Genomic DNA, 19,922 nt, shown 5'->3' on the forward strand with positions numbered 1-19,922 from the left:
GTTTTTTATTTTTAAATACTTTAATGTTTAGCCAAAAAAAAAAAAAAAAACTTTCAATGTTAAAACTTTATTGTTTTTACTATCTTAAAATCATTCAAAAAACCATTTTGTTGTGTAGATCTTTAGTACTTACGGGAGGGGGGTAATAAGGATATGACCCCTCCGATTTTAATTTTTTTTTTATATATATAAATAATAAATTTATAGAATCAAAACACAAAAATACAACAAATATATATTAAGACCCTTCCAAAAAATGTTTTTTTTTTTAGAACCAAAACACAAAAATAAAACAAATTAGTATAGCCCTACGGGCCTACAAACACAAGAAGTTGTAGAGTCGGCTAACAAAGCCAACATGACAACAAAATAAAAAGTCATCTATTACTCAAAGCAATGACGAAGATCCCTTATAATTTGGAGATCTCGCCCAAGTCTCTTTGTCCTCTAAAATTGAATAGGGAATGTGATGGGGCCTGATAGGACCTTCACCTACTCGGGAAGGAACACTATTTTTGAGGCTTTGAGCATATAGGGCTCATCTGTCATCCATTGATTCAAAACATCAGCGGTCTTCATAAATTATCAAAGTGCATTAAGACTCGAGCTCTCAGTTCGAGTGAGAGCTCCCATTCTGTGTCTGTTTGCTGGAAATAAAGTATTATAAGCATGAAAGAATGACTATTCTACACGCTGCCTAGTCACTGAAACAGTAAAAAGAAAACTAACGAAAGACACGGGGAGAAGAAGTGGCAGAAACCCAAAAAAGAAAGAAAAAAGAATATGAGGCCGTTTTTCTAAGGTATTTTTCAATTTCTTTATTTCAGTACTATGGAAGAGAGAGTTTGAAAAGAAAAAAGAGAATGCATGAAAAGTGGTTGAACAGAGACAAGGATCTTCTCCACTCTCCGGTGTCATTACCGGAAAAGATCTAGTTAGTTTTAATTAAGAGGTAAAATTATCATTTGAACTGTGAGCCTGCCAGGACTGAGAAACTCGTGGGAGGGAAACCCGATGGTCCAATCATTTGTTCGTCTTGTCGTACAAGTTTTTGGACCGAAAAATAAGTTTTACTGTAACTAATAGGAAAAAAAAAAAAAGAAAAAAAAGAAAGAAGGTGCTACAAAATGTTCTACAACTTAAAAAATGGAAATAACTTTATGAAAAATAAGGAAGTGTTTTAAGATTTCTGAAAATGTTTATTTGGCTGCAAAATAAACAAAGCCACTTTCTAAAAAACAACTTTAAAAAGAAAATTGAAGCAAATTTGTACATAATGTATAAACTTCAAACAATTTCGACAGTTCCAGATTTGTCAGATGTAATTGGTTGAATACTGACGAATCTGTGTACAAAGAGAACTTCCATCATTTTTCTTTCTTTTCTTTTTTTTCCCCCAACTCTAATCAGTAATCATGGGTACTTCACAACATAGTAAACCCAAAGATTATTTCGATTTGTCACTCCACCTTCAGCTGGCATAGAGTTAAAGGGTTTCCTAAGAGAAGGAATACTTGAAGCCATTACAATGGCAGGCAGCCACAAAACAGCTGTTGCGCCGGTGAAGCTGGAGTCTTACCTGATCCGTGTGGAGGGGCATTTTGCACAGGTCTGGGGTTTGCCTGACAATGCAAGTACTCGAAGTAGCCCTGCCTTGGAGGGTTTCCCATCATTAAAAAAAAAAACACTGAATATTCAAAGGAAGAACAATTCATATAGCGTATAAAACCATAAAATAACCCAAGAGAGCTGCTTGTGGACAGTTCCTCTGTGCAATGTGATCCTTCAAATGAGACTTTAAAGCAAAAGTATCAAAGGAAAGTAAAGTAAATCTGGCAGTCAGAGAGTTTCAAGAGCAGACATTACCAAAAGGCTAATGGTAGTGAAATATGTAAGCTACTGGAGGAAAAAACCAAACTCAAAAACACAGAAATGGGCTGTTCAAACTTCAAAAACATATTGGCTGTCTCACTTTGCTATGTTTTAAAAGAATCACCAGGAAAGTTAAAAATTGGTTTAGGTTTTGATCAACACAACTCACTAATAAATCTCCAGCAGAAGCTAAACCTTTGGTTTGGGATTTCAACTTATAGAATAAATTGATCAACCTTTACCCCCCCCCCCCCAAAACCTTGGGTCATTCTTTCATATGTAATCTCTGATGCATCTAACAATACTTACTAGGAGACGCATTCCATCATAGAGAGGCTAAAAGAACAAAGAACTGACGAGTTGCTTCCTTAATAAATAATTGCACAGACCCAAAATTTTCAGTTCTAAACATAGACTATACATGAAGTGTACTGAACCTAGCCAAATTCTTAAAAAATTAAGCAACTCCATCACTAAATAATAATTGGAAAATGAATTTTTTTTTAAAAATTAATCAAGAACATTGAGCTTCAAACCTCTAGGGCGAGCCAAAGGTCCTCTCAATGGAATCAACAATCCTCCGCTGCGACTCAAGAATCAACTCGATCCGCTTGTTCTCCATCTCCATCCTGAACCTCTCTGTGTCCTTCATCACCTCCATCTTCAAATTCTCCATCCCTATAAACCTCTCCGCAAATGCCCTTATCTCCACCGCCAACTCCGACACTAGCCCTCTCCCCATCCCTCCCTCCTCTTCATCACCACCATCATCAACATGTGCCAATTCCTCTCTCCGCCTTTTCCCCGAAAACCTATTGACAACAGAAGGTCGGCGGAGTATGTAATCGATACTCTGCAACCTATTCCGGCGATCGGAATCATCTTCGTGATCGGAGTCATGATCGTGCGGTGGTGGTATGTGGGAGATGGGGCAGGCAGAGATGGGGGGGAGGGGCCCGCGTTCGAGGGAGTCCATCAGGTGGAAGTAGGGCCAAGAGTGGGGCCCAGAGCGTTGGGACTCGGAGCGGTAGCGCTGGCGGAGCTTCTCAATCTTGTGGCGGCACTGGAGGGCAGACTTGGAGGAAGGCTCGTTGTGGTCGTAACCGCAGCGGGCAGAGACGGTAACAGCCACTTCCTCCCACTGCGATGACTTGAGCTGGCCGCGCCTCACGGCGCACAGCTTCTCTTGGTACGCCTGGATCAGATGCACCGTCTCCTCGTGCGTCCATGGCAGGGGTTGCGGCTTCTTGAAGGTGCTATTGTTGGTGGTGGTGGGAGGAGAGGGGCTGGTCATTTCGTTTATTAGGGTTAGGCTTTGGCAGTGATGGTGGTGGGGTGGTGGTGTATTAGGATTAGGGTTTGGGGAGGTTTTGTTGGGTTAGACTTTTGGTATGCGGGTGGTGGTGGTAGGTGTGTTCTAAGTCAGTGCGCCATGTAGGCGTGGGGTAGCAATTAATCGACCTGATTTCGGACCAAGCTTTGTGGGGTAGCAATTAACTTCAAAGGACCTGCATTACATGTAAGTCATATCCTACAATTTGTTACATGAATTAAAAGCGAATTTAAGCATCAAACAATCGTAAACTAACTAAAAAAAAACTTGATTTGATATTTTCAACCATTTAAACATCAGTTGCAATTTATACCTAAAAGCATAAGCAATTATTCCAAATGCACACTCCTTAATGTGATGCTAAAAATCATCATTAGATTTTGAATAGATCCCTATTAAATTTTGGATACAATAGTGATTTTTAATGCTACGTAAAGAAGTTTGCATTTGAGAGTGTGAGAGTTAAGAATGTGTGTACCATTTCTCTTATAACAATACTCTAATATAATTACAAGAAATGTTACACACACTCTGACTCTCACACTCCAAGTGCATACTCTCTGACATGGTAGTGAATACCATTAGACTCAAAATTCAGTAGCAATCCATTCAAAATCTAATGGTGATTAGATATGCCACGTCAGGGAGTGTACTTAAAAATGTGAGAGTTGGAGTTTGTGTAACATTTCTCAAAACGAGTAATTAATCCAATGATGATTTTAAAATTCACGTCAGAAAGTGAGAGTGTCTGTAGCATTTCTCACATTCAAACACACCACCAAATCGCTTTTATAAGAAACTACCCATAGAAAATGATACTCAGCATGACCTACACATGGCAATTCCACGTTAACCCAAACATAACCCCCGAAGTATGCGAGTGTCAGTTTATTTTTCCATTTTTTTTCTTTTTATTTTTAACTCGTATTTAGTAGTTAACGTGGTTGAATCATATGTTGACATGCATCAACGAGTAGTAAAAGACTATTTCTAGGTGTAGCATTACTCCTTACAAATAAGGCATGCATGCTGAAATTAAACTTTAAACAATGTTTATTAGCATAGATGATGTTCATTGCCAGGTTTTCAGTCAAAAGTTGAAGCAAGGAACGTGAATTATTCCAATCAAATCTAAGGTTTGAATTTCTTTGGGTGCAAACAATTCCTTGGGCCATGTTTGCAACAAAGCCAAGTCTTACCCGATCCGTTTGAGGGATGCCTAGCATGCAGATGCAGGGAAGGAACTAGAAATTCAATTTTAAGGGGGACAGACTGTACACATAAAAATAAATAAATAAATAAAAAATCAAAGGCCAAAATAAGAAGAAAAAAAATTTTCTAGATTTTTTTTCCCTAACAAATTTAAATATTAAAAAACCTTTTTTAATAATTTTTTAATTTTAATTTCAACAAAGGATGATCTACGTATATTTTTAATTCTCTTTCCTCTCAAATGGTTATGTAAAGAAAGAATAAATATTTGAAGGATGAGATATGATGTGTTTTTAAAAGGTGGGTAGTTAAAATTAAAAATTAAAAATTAAAAAATAAAGAAAGATTTTTTTATTAAAGTTTAGGAATGGTACGTGAATGCTAAGGGCACCAACAATATGCAAATTGTCATTCTCTTTGATCGAATCCGTATGAGAGGGAGTAATGAAGTGAAGCATTGCTTCACTAGTGATCAAGCAGACATTTCAAATTTGTGTGCTTTGATTTTAGTGGTGAGATGGACTCACACGGCTCATGGACATGTAACAGAAACTATTACATTGAATTAATGAGAGGCAGTGCAAGTGAAAGCAACTCATTCACATCATTTGCAATTATTTAAACCTAAAAGCAACTCAATGAGGTAACTGATGTTACTTACCGACAAAAATTCCCAAAACCGCATGTCCCTCCAAGACTGCAGTCTGCAGATAATACCAACAAAAAAAACTTTTGAGGAAGAAAGAAGGTACTAATATTTTGGATATTTGGAAAGGGAAACTAAAATTAATTACAAAATTTTAATTGCCAACAACCATAGATCATTTCAGAAGAAATCAGACCCAAGTGAAGACACTATAACAGCATAAAACATTTAAAAACAGATGATAGTACAATATTTAAATTGCAGTCAATACTTCCCATGTACAACAAAATCCCACACATATTTTGTAGCAAAAATGAAGGGGAAGTTATACAACATGCAATATATCTAAATTTAAAACATGGAATAAATGGTTTATAAGGACTTAAAGTGATCATTCCAATAGGAGAATTCAAACCACAAATTCAACAATTTTCACAACCATGTTACCATAATAATAACCCTAAGTGTAGCTGCTTTGAAAAATAAATTCAATATATCAAAAACCCCTAAATTCAAGAATGCTGTGATGTTTTCGTCCAATTCTTCAATATATTGCAGCTTTTGTTCTATAAATATGATTGAGTTTTTCCTAACAGCAGTGGCAACAGGGCCAAATTCTCCGCTACTCTCTCAAATTTTTCAAAAACTAGTTCAAAAATTTAGAAGCCATATGTTAAAAGATCTTTTGAGAAGAATTAAAACCTATCTACATACTACTCATGCTGTGGATTTATCACTTAGTCAATGTTCAGGGCAAGAATCATACGAACTGCAGAAAGATAAATCTTCTCCAGGACTGCACATAATAAAGCTAAAAAAATTCAAGATACCATCGAAAATTGCAGCTTGAACTTCTCATAATCAACAAAACCCTACATATCTCTTTTGGGGGAAAATGAACGATAAAATTTCAAAAGAAAAAACAAAAATCTAAAAAGCTAAACAACTATGGATGATTTTTTTACTCCACTTCCCAAAGTAAGAGAAAAGCCTCAATTTCTTTTCTTTTTTTTCAAAAAAAATCAGATTCAAATCCATTTCACACACCAAAAAAGAAAATCCACTTTCAAAAACACTATCGACTTCTACAAATCTCAGAACATCGAACCTCCGACCGCACGGCCTTGAAATCCCCCGCCAGGAGTGGTGTGAATTTTGGAGACGCGGGCGGTATTTGCCTATTTGGAGATCTGGGGTTCAGTTCGGAGATGTGCCTCGCTGGTGTGTATGTTTCGGTCAAGGAGTTGCTGGTCATGCAATTTTCGTCTTGTTGGCAAAGACAGGTAAACAACTAGTTTTTAATTTCGAAATTAATAAAAAATAGTGATGTGATACAAAGTAAAAAAAAATAAAAAAAAAAATAGTATAAAAAAATAAAAAGGTTTTATATTTTAGTAATTTTTTTATTTGAATAATAAAAAAAAAATATTAATATGATATAAAAAGTGAAAAAAAAAAAATGAAAATATTTTGATGTCGATTGTTATTAAAAAATATGAAAAAAAAAAATACGTAAACAGTAAAACGCACTACTATGTTCTATTTACATTCTTGCCAAACAACCCCTTTACTCCACACCGGCGTGAATTAACAGCATTACTCTTAATAACAGCAATCACGCTTGGGTGACGTGGCAAGCCACATTTGTTAAAAAAAAAATTGATAATTGCACCATTAGTCCTTGTGGTATGCTATAATTACAAATCACTACCTATGGTTTAAAAAGTTAATGGAAGATCCTTGTAGAAAACTATAATTACAAATCAACCCTTTGAGTCAAATTTCGTTAAAATTTTTTTATAGATTTTGTTAAATGATATGTCAGCGCCACATCAAACCAATAAGATGGTGACACGTGTCTATCTTAATAAAAAATAAATAAATAAACTTTTTTTAAAAAAAAATAAATAAATAAACAAAACAAAAAATGAAGGGGTGACCTAGCCACCCCCGGTGGCCGCGCGGGAGTGGCTCGCAACCACCCCCAATGGCCTAGGGCCACCCCTAGACCTAATAAGGGTGGCCAGATGGCCAACCCCGGCCACTGGGAGTGTACGCGCATCATCTCTGGCCACCCCTGTCCACCCCTTCATTTTTTGTTTTTTCTTTTTCTTTTTTTGTTTTATTTTTTTTTAAAAAAAAATAAGTTTATTTATTAATTTTTTTATTTTATTAAGATAGATATGTGTCGCCATCTTATTGGTTTGATGTGGTGCTGACGTGGTATTTAACAGAATATGTTAAAAACTTTAACGGAAATTAATTCCAGGGATCGATTTGTAATTATAGTTTACCACAAATACCTCACATGAACTTTTTAAACCATATAGAGTGATTTGTAATTATGGCATACCACAAGGATGTGCAAATATTCAAAAAAAAAAAAAAAATAAATTATAATTGCACTATTGCTCATTGGGTTAGCCTAAATTATACAAATCACTCCTTGTAATATAAAAAATGGATAGAGGGTCCTTGTGGTAAACTATAATTACGAATCACTCCCTGAATCTGTTTTCCGTCCACCAAGTTAACAGATTCTATTAGTTTGTCATATCATACCTAATAAAAAATCGACATGTGTCCATTACAATAAAAAAATGTAAATAAATAAAACTTAAAAATTAATTTTTAAATAAAAAAATAAAAAAAATAGTGAAATCGACATCCACCCATTTGGGAGTGGCCTTGACTTCGGCCACCTCCAGTGGTTGAGGTGGCACGCGGCCACCCCCAAAGGCAATTAGGCAGCTACCCCTTCACTATTTTTTATTGTTGTTTTTTAAAAAAAATAAAAAAAATAAAAAAAATTAAGTTTTATTTTTTTATGTTTAATATTTTTTATTGTTATTATTATAATGGACACGTGTTGATTTCTTATTAGGTATGGCGTGACAAATTAATAGATTTTGTTAATTTGATGGACAAAAAACGGATTTAGAGAGTGACTTATAATTATAGTTTCATAATGATACTCTCTATGAACTTTTTGTATTAGGGATGTGTTATTTGTACATCACATTATCCTACATCAATCGTACACTAAGACACATCGAGTGTAGGACCTATGTATATGGGGCTCACATATATGAGACTTATATGCATAGGTCTTACACCCTATATATCTTAGTGTAAAATTTATGTAGAGTAATATAATATAAAAAAATCATTTTCCTTTGTCTTATAAGAAGTAATTTATAATTTAGTCCGACCCATGAATCAATGGTCGCAACTAACCCCTTCATTTTTTTTTTGAAAACCCGCCGGCGTCAAAATCCCCCCATATCAGCTTTCTCAAACCACTCCCCCTATTTCCCCAAGTAATTTCAGCGTCAAAACCGGCGGTTTCCGAAGGTGAAGATCCGGGAGATGAGGGACGACATGCCGAAGTTCGAGCTGCGGGAGATGGACGCGAGCATGGCGAACGCGCTGCGATCTCGGAGGTGCCGACGGTGGCAATCGACCTGATGGAGATCGAGGTGAACTCGTCGATGCTCAACGACGAGTTCATCGCGCACCGCCTCGACCTCCTCCCGCTCACCAGCGACCTCGCCATGAGCATGCGCTTCTCGCGCGCCTGTTTTGGTAATGGCGACGGCCAGTACGAGTTCTGCTCCGTCGAGTTCCACCTCCGCGCCAAGTGCCTCTCAAACCAGTCCCTCGACGTCACCAGTAAGGACCTCTACAGCTCCCGACTACACCATCGTCCCCGTCGATTTCTCCGATCCCAATGACCCCGGCGAGCAGAGGTACCATTTTTTTTATTAAAAATAAATTATTATTATTATTTGTTATTGATTTTGGAAATGCTTATGCTGCTTGGTTTTGAGAATTTACTGGTAATATTGTAGGGTCTACTTCTAGGAGTGCTGGAGCGAGCTACACTTTTTATGTTTGGTGGAAATGAGACCATGAGTGATATATGATCACATTTTCTTATTACTTTTAGTGTTTTATGCTTTGGTCGCCTGCAGTTACTGTCACATTCATGTATGAACCAATGATTAGGATCAATGAAGACTTGATGGACACTTTGTCACTTGAGGAGAAAAGAAGATGGGTTGAAATTAGTCTTACCAAAGTGTTCGACATAGACCCCATTAGGCCATTACCCAGCAGGTCGGTTGTTTTTGTGTTACTTAAAAAAAATGGTAACTCAAATCTGTTGTTTTTCTTGCATCTCTGTCTCTAGCAATATGTCTGAAGCTTTAAAATGTGGGTTTGTATATGTTCTATTATTTCTATAAAGTGATTGTCTTGCATTGAGGATGCTATGATGCACATTTATTTTATTTTATTTTAAAAAAATGTTTTAATTTTTTTTAAAAAAATAAGTTTATTTATTTATTTTTTTAATAATTTTTTTATTTTATTAAGATGGACATGTGTCGCCATCTTATTGGTTTGATGTGGCGTTGACGTGGTATTTAATAGAATATGTTAAAAACTTTAACGGAAATTGACTCCAGTGATCGATTTGTAATTATAGTTTACCACAAATACCTCACATTAACTTTTTAAACCATAGGGAGTGATTTGTAATTATGGCATACCATAAGGATGTGCAAATATTAAAAAAAAAAATATATTATAATTGCACTATTGCTCCTTGGGTTAGCCTAAATTATACAAATCACTCATTGTAATATAAAAAATGGATAGAGAATCCTTATGGTAAACTATAATTACGAATCACTTCCTGAATCTGTTTTCCGTCTACCAAGTTAACAGATTCTATTAGTTTGTCATATCATACCCAATAAAAAATCGACACGTGTCCATTAAAATAAAAAAATATAAATAAATAAAACTTAAAAATTAATTTTTAAATAAAAAAATTAAAAAATAGTGAAATCGACATCCTCCCATTTGGGGGTGGCCTTGACTTCGGCCACCTCCCGCGGTCGAGGTGGCACGCGGCCACCCCCAAAGGCAACTAGGCAGCTACCTCTTCACTATTTTTTATTGTTGTTTTTTTTAAAAAAAAAAAATTAAGTTTTATTTTTTTATGTTTAATATTTTTTTATTTTTTATTATTATAATGGACACATGTTGATTTCTTATTAGGTATGGCGTAACAAATTAATAGATTTTGTTAATTTGATGGACGAAAAACGAATTTAGAGAGTGACTCGTAATTATAGTTTCATAATGATATTCTCTATGAACTTTTTGTATTAGGGATGTGTTATTTATACATCACATTATCCTACATCAATCATACACCAAGACACATCGAGTGTAGAACCTATGTATATGGGGCTCACATATATGAGACTCATATGCACGGGTCTTACACCCTATATGTCTTAGTGTAAAATTTATGTAGAGTAATGTAATATAAAAAAATTATTTTCCTTTGCCTTGTAAGAAAGTAATTTATAATTTAGTCCGACCATGAATCAATGGTCGCAACTAACCCCTTCATTTTTTTTTTGAAAACCCGCCGGCGTCAAAATCCCCCCATATCAGCTTTCTCAAACCACTCCCCCTATTTCCCCAAGTAATTTCAGCGTCAAAACCGGCGGTTTCCGAAGGTGAAGATCCGGGAGATGAGGGACGATATGCCGAAGTTCGAGCTGCGGGAGATGGACGCGAGCATGGCGAACGCGCTGCGATCTCGGACGTGCCGACGGTGGCAATCGACCTGGTGGAGATCGAGGTGAACTCGTCGATGCTCAACGACGAGTTCATCGCGCACCGCCTCGACCTCCTCCCGCTCACCAGCGACCTCGCCATGAGCATGCGCTTCTCGCGCGCCTGTTTTGGTAATGGCGACGGCCAGTACGAGTTCTGCTCCGTCGAGTTCCACCTCCGCGCCAAGTGCCTCTCAAACCAGTCCCTCGACGTCACCAGTAAGGACCTCTACAGCTCCTGACTACACCATCGTCCCCGTCGATTTCTCCGATCCCAATGACCCCGGCGAGCAGAGGTACCATTTTTTTTTATTAAAAATAAATTATTATTATTATTTGTTATTGATTTTGGAAATGCTTTTGCTGGTTGGTTTTGAGAATTTACTGGGAATATTGTAGGGTCTACTTCAAGGAGTGCTGGAGCGAGCTACACTTTTATGTTTGGTGGAAATGAGACCATGAGTGATATATGATCACATTTTCTTATTACTTTTAGCGTTTTATGCTTTGGTCGCCTGCAGTTACTGTCACATTCATGTATGAACCAATGATTAGGATCAATGAAGACTTGATGGACACTTTGTCACTTGAGGAGAAAAGAAGTTGGGTTGAAATTAGTCTTACCAAAGTGTTCGACATAGACCATTAGGCCATTACCCAGCAGGTCGGTTGTTTTTGAGTTGCTTAAAAAAAATGGTAACTCAAATCTGTTGTTTTTCTTGCATCTCTGTCTCTAGCAATATGTCTGAAGCTTTAAAATGTGGGTTTGTATATGTTCTATAAAGTGATTGTCTTGCATTGAGGATGCTATGATGCACATTTATTTTATTTTATTTTATATTCTTGTATGAAGTTATCATGTGTTTCTGTTCATAGAGAAGAAAGGTGAGGAAATGGAAACATGAAATTAGATGCCTTTTGTCACTAAGGGCAGAAAATGGAAACTTTTGTGCCATATTGTTGGGACCAACCCTTTTTTTTAAAAAAAATTAAATTAAATTAAATTCTGGGTTAAGTTTCAAAATTCTCAGATTTCATCTTGTTTGTGGATATCTCAATGTCTCCTGTTAATGTTCTGTAGTAGTTCTTGTGGCATCTGGCATTCTGTCATTTTTTTTACTTTTTGTTGTACCAATTGAGCTAAGGAGTGCCTTATATATCATCAATCCACCAAAATGCTGGGATCTTGGTTTTCAAGTACCTATTTCTTCTACTATTATTTCAAGAAATATTGAATAACATTTATCTTTGTAGACACAAACGCTAGCAATGATATTATTCGTAAATGTTAACAAATAATCAAAGCTGAGTGCTGGCAGTTTACTTCATATAAAGTATATGAAAAATGACTTATGCACAACTGTTGTGCACCAATCACTCCTCAAAGTACATACATAGCAGCTGTGGTATCTTGGTTACAGTTTTAGCTGGCCTACTAGTGCTGTCCAGCTGTCTGTCATAATATTCATGAGTGTGGGGCTAATCTAGTGTAAGTGTGGCATTATTTTCTTTGTTTGGATAGATCATCTGCTAGTTGATAGTTTAGTATCTAGATTCAAGAAATAAATAACTCCAAGGGGTTGGTTGAAGTGGTAAGGGCCTTAGTCTTAGTGGCTTTCCTATTACGTCTAAAGTTCAAATCTTCTTGGGTACAAATAATTTCTTGGGACCGGCCCACCAGTGAAGCTGGGGTAATATGACTGTGTAATGGATAAGAAAACCCGATAGGGGTAAATACACGAAATGACTCTGCCTTGGAGGGGTTCCGCGTTATTAAATAATAATAAAAAATAAAAAAAGAAGAAGATTCAAGAAATGATGTTAAATGTGGCAGCAAATGATTGAATTTGGTTATATGATTGTGTCTATTTGTTCGATATAGAGAGTAGTAATAATAAGTATACACCAGCATTTGAGTTAGGCAAATTAATGAAATTATGTGATACTGTAAAGTTTATATTTAGATAGTGGATGATTCTGTTGATTGAACCTTGGTGTTACCTGGATTACTGATTTGCACAGCTCTTTGCTGCCTAAAATAGTGTCATACATGTTGCTTGCCAATTTCCTCACCCCACCTCCAACCCCACTGTTTTGTGGTATAATATCATCTCATGTCAATCTTCTTTCCTTGTCTTTAGACCCGCTTGACCATATATGTGAGGGACAAGATGGAACTGAGACATCAAATGGGGATGTACTAATCTTTCCAGACATGATTAGATACAGGTCAATTACTTTCTCATTTTGGTATTTGTTCAAATATTTTGTTCTCCCTGCAAATTTAGTACTTGATTTAGTTGAGTGAAAAATGCAGGAGATTGTCACATTTTGATGTTGACACCTTTGTTGAGGAAGTGCTTTTGAAGGATGGTGAATGGCTTCTCGGAACCCCTAAAACACTAAAAAGTTTCATGTTTTTGTATCTTGTCATAGATCCCGGGATCGCCGTTGTGGAGTTTGTGGACCTTCCCTTATCAGTAGATTCAAAGACGTGATAGAATTATGTCTTCTTCCAAGTGTTTGTTAGCCCATGCTCAAACATTAGGGGCGGCATATGTATCATCTTACGGTGCATTTGGGATTGCGATTTTGTGGGCAAAAAGTGCGACTTTAAACCAAATTGCAAAAAATAAACCGTTTGGAAATTATGTTTTTAAAAAATTGCGATTTGAAAACGCAGAAAATTGCTTTTTCAAATTGCAGGCAATGGAATACTTTTTTGAAAACGTAGAATTTTAAAAACTAATATGTAATTTTAAAGGCTAAACAGCAATTTGCAAATGCTTAACTATGTTTTTAAAAATTACTTTTTAAATAGCATATTTTGAAATCACTATTTTTAAATTGTACTTTTTGAAATCGCAAACTTAAACGGACCCTTAAAACTAGCCATATATATATATATATATATATATATATATATAAAAGCACTAGCTGAAAATAAGAGAGCCTCCATACAAACAAACCAGCAGGCTCAATCGCTTAGTCAAAGAGGCTAATAACTCATCCTGTAGCAAAACAAATTCGTAAGTCAGCAAAATAAACAAACCTGTCTATTTTTTTTTAATAAAAAAAAAAATGGAAAAAGAGAATAGCAAGAACATAACAATCTAGCAATGTCAAAATAAAAGAACTTTTATCTCTGTCTATGTGCTTTCTTTCTCCATTTGGATTTGTACCTAGAAGGCTTCAGATTGAGTGAAGCACTACCAAATAGAAGCAATATATAATAATTTGAAAACATAGCATAGATGAAAAATATAGAAACAAGCAAATCCCTAAAAGAAACCTGCTTGCATAACCATACACAAAGAAATTTGGTTATCAACAATCAAACTATTATTGAGGACCGAAAAGTCGTCATAAATAATCACATATCGGTGGCAAATTTTATAGTTGTCACAAATACTACAGAATATAACAGTATTGGTGATGACTATTTTGTCGTCCCTAATATTAGGGTGCGAATTTTTTGATATTTTTTGTGGTGCAGATGTTGGGGAAACTTTTTGAAATATTGTCGCTAATATAGTTTTTCAAATAGATATTATACAATACATTACTATTAGCGATAATACATAAGCAATGTCAATATTGTCGTGACTAATAGCCAATTATATATATAAAAATCTACATTAGCGACGACTAGAGAGTCGTCATAAATAGCGATGTATCAACGACTTTGTAGTCTTTATTGATATAGTTTTATAATTAATATAAAATATAGAAAACCTATCGGCAATAACTATGTATTCTCCGCAAATAATTATATATTAGTGACGACTAGAGATACATTATTTACATTTTTACTTGATTAAGATAAATGGTTGATAACAATTCGCAAGGACTATAAAATAAAGCATCTATTATTCTATTCTTTAATTACAAAAGTTTTCATTCACTTCATTCATCTTTCTTTATATATATGTATATCCTGAATAGTAATCCTTGCCCTATTGAATGGTTTTAATAGTAACAAAATTTTATAAAATATATGTTAAAATGGGAGAAGCGATATCGAAGATTGTTGGCCATTTAATTTTTTTATATATTACATGAATTGTTGGCCATTAATAGACTTAACCTTTTTTGTTGGCAGCAATTAGATAGATTTACAAATGATTAAACTAAATTAACACTTTGTAAAGTTTATGGGTATGATTACAAAAATGATGAAAGATCGAGGATAGTAAGTGAAGTTTAAAAAAAAAAAAAAAATTTACATGGCATGGCCAGCCATGGCACGTCAGCTGATCAGCAGTGTGATTACTATTCATTCACAGCGGGGTGAAGAAATCTTAAATATTCAAATCTGATAATCCAATGGAATCATTAACAACATGTTCTAGTGCAACATCAGTACAAAACTCACATGAAACATTAGGTGGTGTCAAATGCAAGCAGTGGTCAATTCGGCTTTCCAACCAAGCCAGTCTCCTCTCAACACTTAAAACCCCAACATGCATAATCCGAGTGTCCACTTGAGCAACCCTGGCACAAGCACGAAGCAGAATGTAGTAATCTGCATGGGCAACATAAGTAAAGGCTCCTTCATCCTTCTTCCTCACATAGTGAAGGTAATCAAATCTTTTGATGTTGACCCTTGGTGGAATGTATAAGAATCTATTCTCTTCCATGTCTACTTTCATACGTTTGATGGTTTCATTTTTCAGAGTTTCAGCTGAAGCTTGGCCCTTGCGTTCTGAGCTTTGATCACCCTCTGAACTCTGAGAAGAATGATCACCACCATCCGAGCCCCCCTGTGAGTCATAAGTTCCATCATCTGAGGATTGGCACCCTTCATCTCTCATCTTCTTGTTATCATTAGACATATGGCTACTCCATTCTTTATTCTGGGATGTCTTTTGGTTAAAAGCACTACTACGTCCCTCTTCAAGAGGTTCTTTTGGCTCAGAATCCTGAAGTCAATGAAGTATTTTACAAGTTAGAAATAATAACAATTGGTGTTATTTCCAAGCTCAGACTGTTCTTGCCAAAGCAGTAGTTCATAATACACAATCCTATCCACAGCCCAGAAAAACAAACACAAAATGAACCACTCTTAATTGCTGGCCCTCAATCAAAGTTTAAGGTGCTAACAAATCTTGTCTTCTCAACCATTGAAGAGATGAGATATGTCATACAACCTTGAGATAAGATATCCATATGCAGGAACCATTTGAGTGAGACAGACCTTGGCAGAGGAAGGGGGGCCATGGGTTTGTGTATAATAGTGAAATTTAGAACCATAAATCATTCATGCCTATGACAAAGAGCAGAGTTAAAGCAAGTCCCTAGGTTTAGAATTAAATTTTGATCCTCAAGAGTAGAATAAATCAGATATATCAAATTATAAAATAAGAAAGCATCTCCTTCAATAGCAAGCTTGCTTTGTGTTCTTGTATACTAAAAGAATTGGTACATTTAGCCATTTTAATTTTAATGAAATAATAACTTAAAAAAGAAGAAGATATGATTTATGAGTTTAGGGTTAACTCGAGCACATTAATTGTACTGAAAATTGTTGCTTCATAATATGTTTTGGATTGCTCAATAACCAGGTAAAAGTGATCCGTGAAGCCTATTCCCGATTCAACTCCCAGAGGACTATAAACTTAAATTGGCTAGTGCAAAGTATTACTTAGCAAACTTCAAAGATTTATGAATCACGGGCACACATTTGGGGAGAAAAAATCATAACTATATCAAGCTGTAAATACCTTCTCTTTCTGATAAAAATCCCAGAATTCTTCTATTAACCTCCCTTCCTCGTGATTCTCAAATGACGGTTCTAATCCAGCAAAGGCCACATCCTTACAGTACTGGAGATATGTAGGTAAGTCCTTTGAATACTCTGTCAGTAAAACGTAAAAGGTTAATGACCGTGTAGCTGATTATCTTAAAGATTAAAAAAAGGAAAAGCTCTTAGAAGTTTGAACGTTTAAAATATTAGCAAACAACCATCCTTACCGTAGGAGTCAGCAATCTCATTATATCTAGCTTCGAGCTTGTGCAGAAGCTCTGCAGCATCCAACTCAGATTTCTGAACTTCTGATGAGTTTCTATTAGAATTTGTGCCCAAATCATCTAGATTGTGGTAAGGTGAACCAGATACCCTACCCGAATCATCCCCCAAGTCGGAATCACAAGTGAGGTCCAACTTTCCTATCCGGTCCAATGTGGGGGATGAACCACCATGACTAGATAAACTCTTTTCCCATTCTCCAAATCCATGTATATTATATAGAATTCTTATTGCAACAATCAGTATCGACATCACACAAACACGTGAAGGAAGTCTCAACTCATTTGTTGATAACCATAAATCCGGAGGCATTGACCACTCATATATGCAGCAAGCATGAGGGAGAATCTTTTCCGTAGGAAGACATAATTTCTGCAGATAGCGGCAAGCAATTGCATAGAAGTTGACTGGAGGTAAATCCAAGCCTATGGACTGAGCAAGCAATGCTGCCAGCGATTCCAACTTCTGGAATGGAAGAGCCTGAGAAGGTTTAAACATAACATTTGAACTTATAGGGCAGGCACTCGATGGCCGTCCAATGTGTTTCTCGATTTCAACAAAGGCAGCAAAATATGGAAGCTTCCCTTCAATGGACCATTTCACTATGTCTGTTGGCAGGATTGCTTCCCTCGCGATATGACAAGCGAGAAATGAAACAGCCAAAGAGCAAGATAATGGGATCCTCTTCCTTAAGGATCTACACCAAATCATTACTGCTCGCTTACCATACATATTATGAGGTTCTGCTCTGTATTTAGCACGCGAGTTATGATCTTCCGGTTCTTCTGAAATCAAGGAAGAAATGTATTCTCTTATCAAGAAAACAGCCATAGCAGAATAACACCCACCTCGCTACCAATCATAAGCAAGTAATCAACACAATAAAGTTCCATGTTATATGCATGGCATAGAGACGATGCCGATTAAATTAGCGAGCCAAGCAGTTTGCAAAGAACATAAATGTCTAGCAAGGCACATTTGAAGAGTCGATTCCCTCTGAATATGCACATAATGTCCCATCGAAATTCAATATGTTTAAGAGCAAGTTGTATTTACCTACGACGATGATATTGTACCTGGTGTCTGAATTTCGGAGTCCTGAATGGTTTGGTCAGCCCAGTCGTCGTCAAAGACGCCAGTGCCAGCCACGAACCTCATCCAAAGCGTCCCAGCGAGTCCACAAATCAAAGGGCTCGCATTGAACTCCCTCACCAAAGCCTCGCACTGAAACTGAACCATCAGCTGCACACCCATCACGTACCTGATCCTTATCTCGTTGTAATAATCCTCGAAGCCCGGACCCACACCCTTCACCGAAGAACCCCCGAAATCCTCGGGACCCGAGGGCCCCGCCCCATCGTCGAAGTACTCCTCTTTCTTGATAGGGCGCTGAGTCTTAGGCGTGGCTTCGGCGTCGAGCGTCAGGGTGTTCCAGAAGAAGAGGGGGTTGGGGGAGTCATAGAGGGGCTGGGAGAGCGGCTCGGCCTTGATAGTGGAGGCGTTGCGGCGGCGCCTGTGGCTGTTTAAGTATAGCGCGCCGCCAGTGTCGAGCCCCTTTTCCACGAAGTCCTCCTCGGCCACGGCCGTCTCGATGATGTCGTCGGCCCGCGCGCCGCAGCGCACGCAGTAGTAGAAGCCGTCATCGCCGTCCTCTAGGCCCACGTTGCCGCAGGAGTTGCAAGCCCACTTCTCTGGGTCCGACATTTCGATTGCCGTGGGGCAGGTCTCAAGCCCGATGTGTTTGTGGGGATGAAGAGATTGAAGCGGTTACTTTTCCTTGTTTACCTTTCTCTCTGGGTCGGGAGTCCTCTTGAGCCTCCTTCTCCTTTCTTTTTCTCTCCTCCTTGTTTTTCCTTCTCTGTTCCCAACAGAAAGCCCAGCTCTAAGCATGAAGAACATGGACATCTAAAAGGGTTAAATTGAGTTTTTGGCAACTTTATTTTTTGTATTTGAGTTTCAATTTACATCACAGATAATATTTTAGTTTTAAAAAAAAGACCGAATTGGTACCTCAGTCATACTTTTCATCCAAAATCTAACGGTCCGTCACTGCCACTGCCACTTATTACTACTAGGAACACGACACTTGTCCCTTGCGACATGTTAGCACTCACATAATTGCCAAATCACTCGAACAATTATAATTTTTTAACTTTTTTTTTTTTGTTATTTGGCAATTATGTAAGTACTGACATGTTGCAAGAGACATATGTCGTGTTCCTAGCGGTGCTAAGTGGAAGTGACGTGGCAGGCAGTTAATTTTTGGACGGAAAACTTGACTGAGGTATTAATTCGGCATTTTTCTAAAACTGAGATACTATCTGCGATGCAAATTGAAATTTAAATACCAAAAATTAAAGTTTCCAAAATTCAGGTACCAATAAGATATTTAACCCTATTTAAAACAGAGTGCGGAAACAAAGTGAGACAATGGCTTAGGAGAAAAAAAAGTATGTCAATAAATTTGATTTGCTCAATACATACGCACATGTGTCTGAAGATTAGCAAATTAAATTACATTAGTATATAATACCCAAATCGCACCAATCTTCGGGGCCACAAAAATTTCACACAACAACCAAAATCAACAAAGAATTTTCCAAAGAAAAAGCATCGAGCTGCCAAAAACCATAACCTATTTACAGAAAGTCTCAATTTTCCTGAGAACCAAACAGATTGTCGAGAAATCAAACGTACGTTTCTTGCTCGGAAAAAAAATCAAGCAAGATCTTTCAATGCGATGGCCGTAGCTGGAAAAATGAATGAAAATAAGAAAGAGTTGAATGTGAAATCAAGAATAGAGGTGAGCAGGAAAATCGCACAGCCTAAAGGGAAAAAAAAGAAGGGGAAATCACACAGCGAAATTGATAATAAAGGTGAACAAGCAAGAACTCTTGAATAGAAAAGGGGAGGAGGGAAAAAAAAAAAAAAAAAACCTCTCAATAATTAAACGCTGAACATAAACATAAATCGATTTGAATGAAAATAAGAAAGAGTTGAATGTGAAATCAAGAATAAAGGTGAGCAGGAAAATCGCACAGCCTAAAGGGAAAAAAAAGAAGAAGGGGAAATCACACAGCGAAATTGATAATAAAGGTGAACAAGCAAGAACTCTTGAATAGAAAAGGGGAGGAGGGAAAAAAAAAAAAAAACCTCTCAATAATTAAACGCTGAACATAAACATAAATCGATTTT

General features: G+C 36.8%; 2 protein-coding genes and 1 pseudogene across 3 annotated transcripts; 1 reads left to right on the forward strand and 2 right to left on the reverse strand.

Moving 5' to 3' along the window:
• Positions 1-1,266: 1,266 nt before the first annotated feature.
• Positions 1,267-6,337, reverse strand: LOC133880166 (trihelix transcription factor ENAP2). 2 transcript variants are annotated; one of them, XM_062319061.1, is made up of 4 exons: positions 6,172-6,337; positions 5,079-5,121; positions 2,409-3,380; positions 1,267-1,653 (listed from the first exon to the last, which is right to left on the reverse strand). In XM_062319061.1, exon 3 carries the CDS (start codon positions 3,164-3,166, stop codon positions 2,411-2,413), a length of 756 nt encoding a protein of 251 aa, XP_062175045.1. In that variant the 5' UTR covers positions 3,167-3,380; positions 5,079-5,121; positions 6,172-6,337; the 3' UTR covers positions 1,267-1,653; positions 2,409-2,410. The 2 variants fall into 2 exon arrangements, with proteins under 2 accessions (XP_062175045.1, XP_062175044.1); XM_062319060.1 differs by having other exon boundaries at positions 1,267-1,649; positions 6,172-6,336.
• Positions 6,272-13,423, forward strand: LOC133879241 (DNA-directed RNA polymerases II, IV and V subunit 3-like; annotated as a pseudogene).
• Positions 13,424-14,974: 1,551 nt separating this feature from the next.
• Positions 14,975-18,597, reverse strand: LOC133879996 (TATA box-binding protein-associated factor RNA polymerase I subunit B). The gene is made up of 4 exons (XM_062318838.1): positions 17,804-18,597; positions 16,673-17,512; positions 16,423-16,556; positions 14,975-15,621 (listed from the first exon to the last, which is right to left on the reverse strand). The coding sequence occupies exons 1-4, from the start codon at positions 18,429-18,431 to the stop codon at positions 15,001-15,003; spliced, it is 2,223 nt and encodes a 740-aa protein (XP_062174822.1). The 5' UTR covers positions 18,432-18,597; the 3' UTR covers positions 14,975-15,000.
• Positions 18,598-19,922: the final 1,325 nt, after the last annotated feature.

This window comes from Alnus glutinosa, chromosome 10 (assembly GCF_958979055.1).
Source record: "Alnus glutinosa chromosome 10, dhAlnGlut1.1, whole genome shotgun sequence".
Lineage (NCBI taxonomy): Eukaryota > Viridiplantae > Streptophyta > Magnoliopsida > Fagales > Betulaceae > Alnus > Alnus glutinosa.

Bases quoted from the DNA above. Each gene is read 5' to 3' on its own strand.
- LOC133880166 (XM_062319061.1), bottom strand. From the start codon at position 3,166: ATGACCAGCCCCTCTCCTCCCACCACCACCAACAATAGCACCTTCAAG.
- LOC133879996 (XM_062318838.1), bottom strand. From the start codon at position 18,431: ATGTCGGACCCAGAGAAGTGGGCTTGCAACTCCTGCGGCAACGTGGGC. The intron at 17,513-17,803 runs GTACAATATCAT...CCTTGATTTCAG, and splicing joins CTCCGAAATTCAGACACCAG to AAGAACCGGAAGATCATAAC. The intron at 15,622-16,422 runs GTATTTACAGCT...CATTGACTTCAG, and splicing joins ATTTTTATCAGAAAGAGAAG to GATTCTGAGCCAAAAGAACC.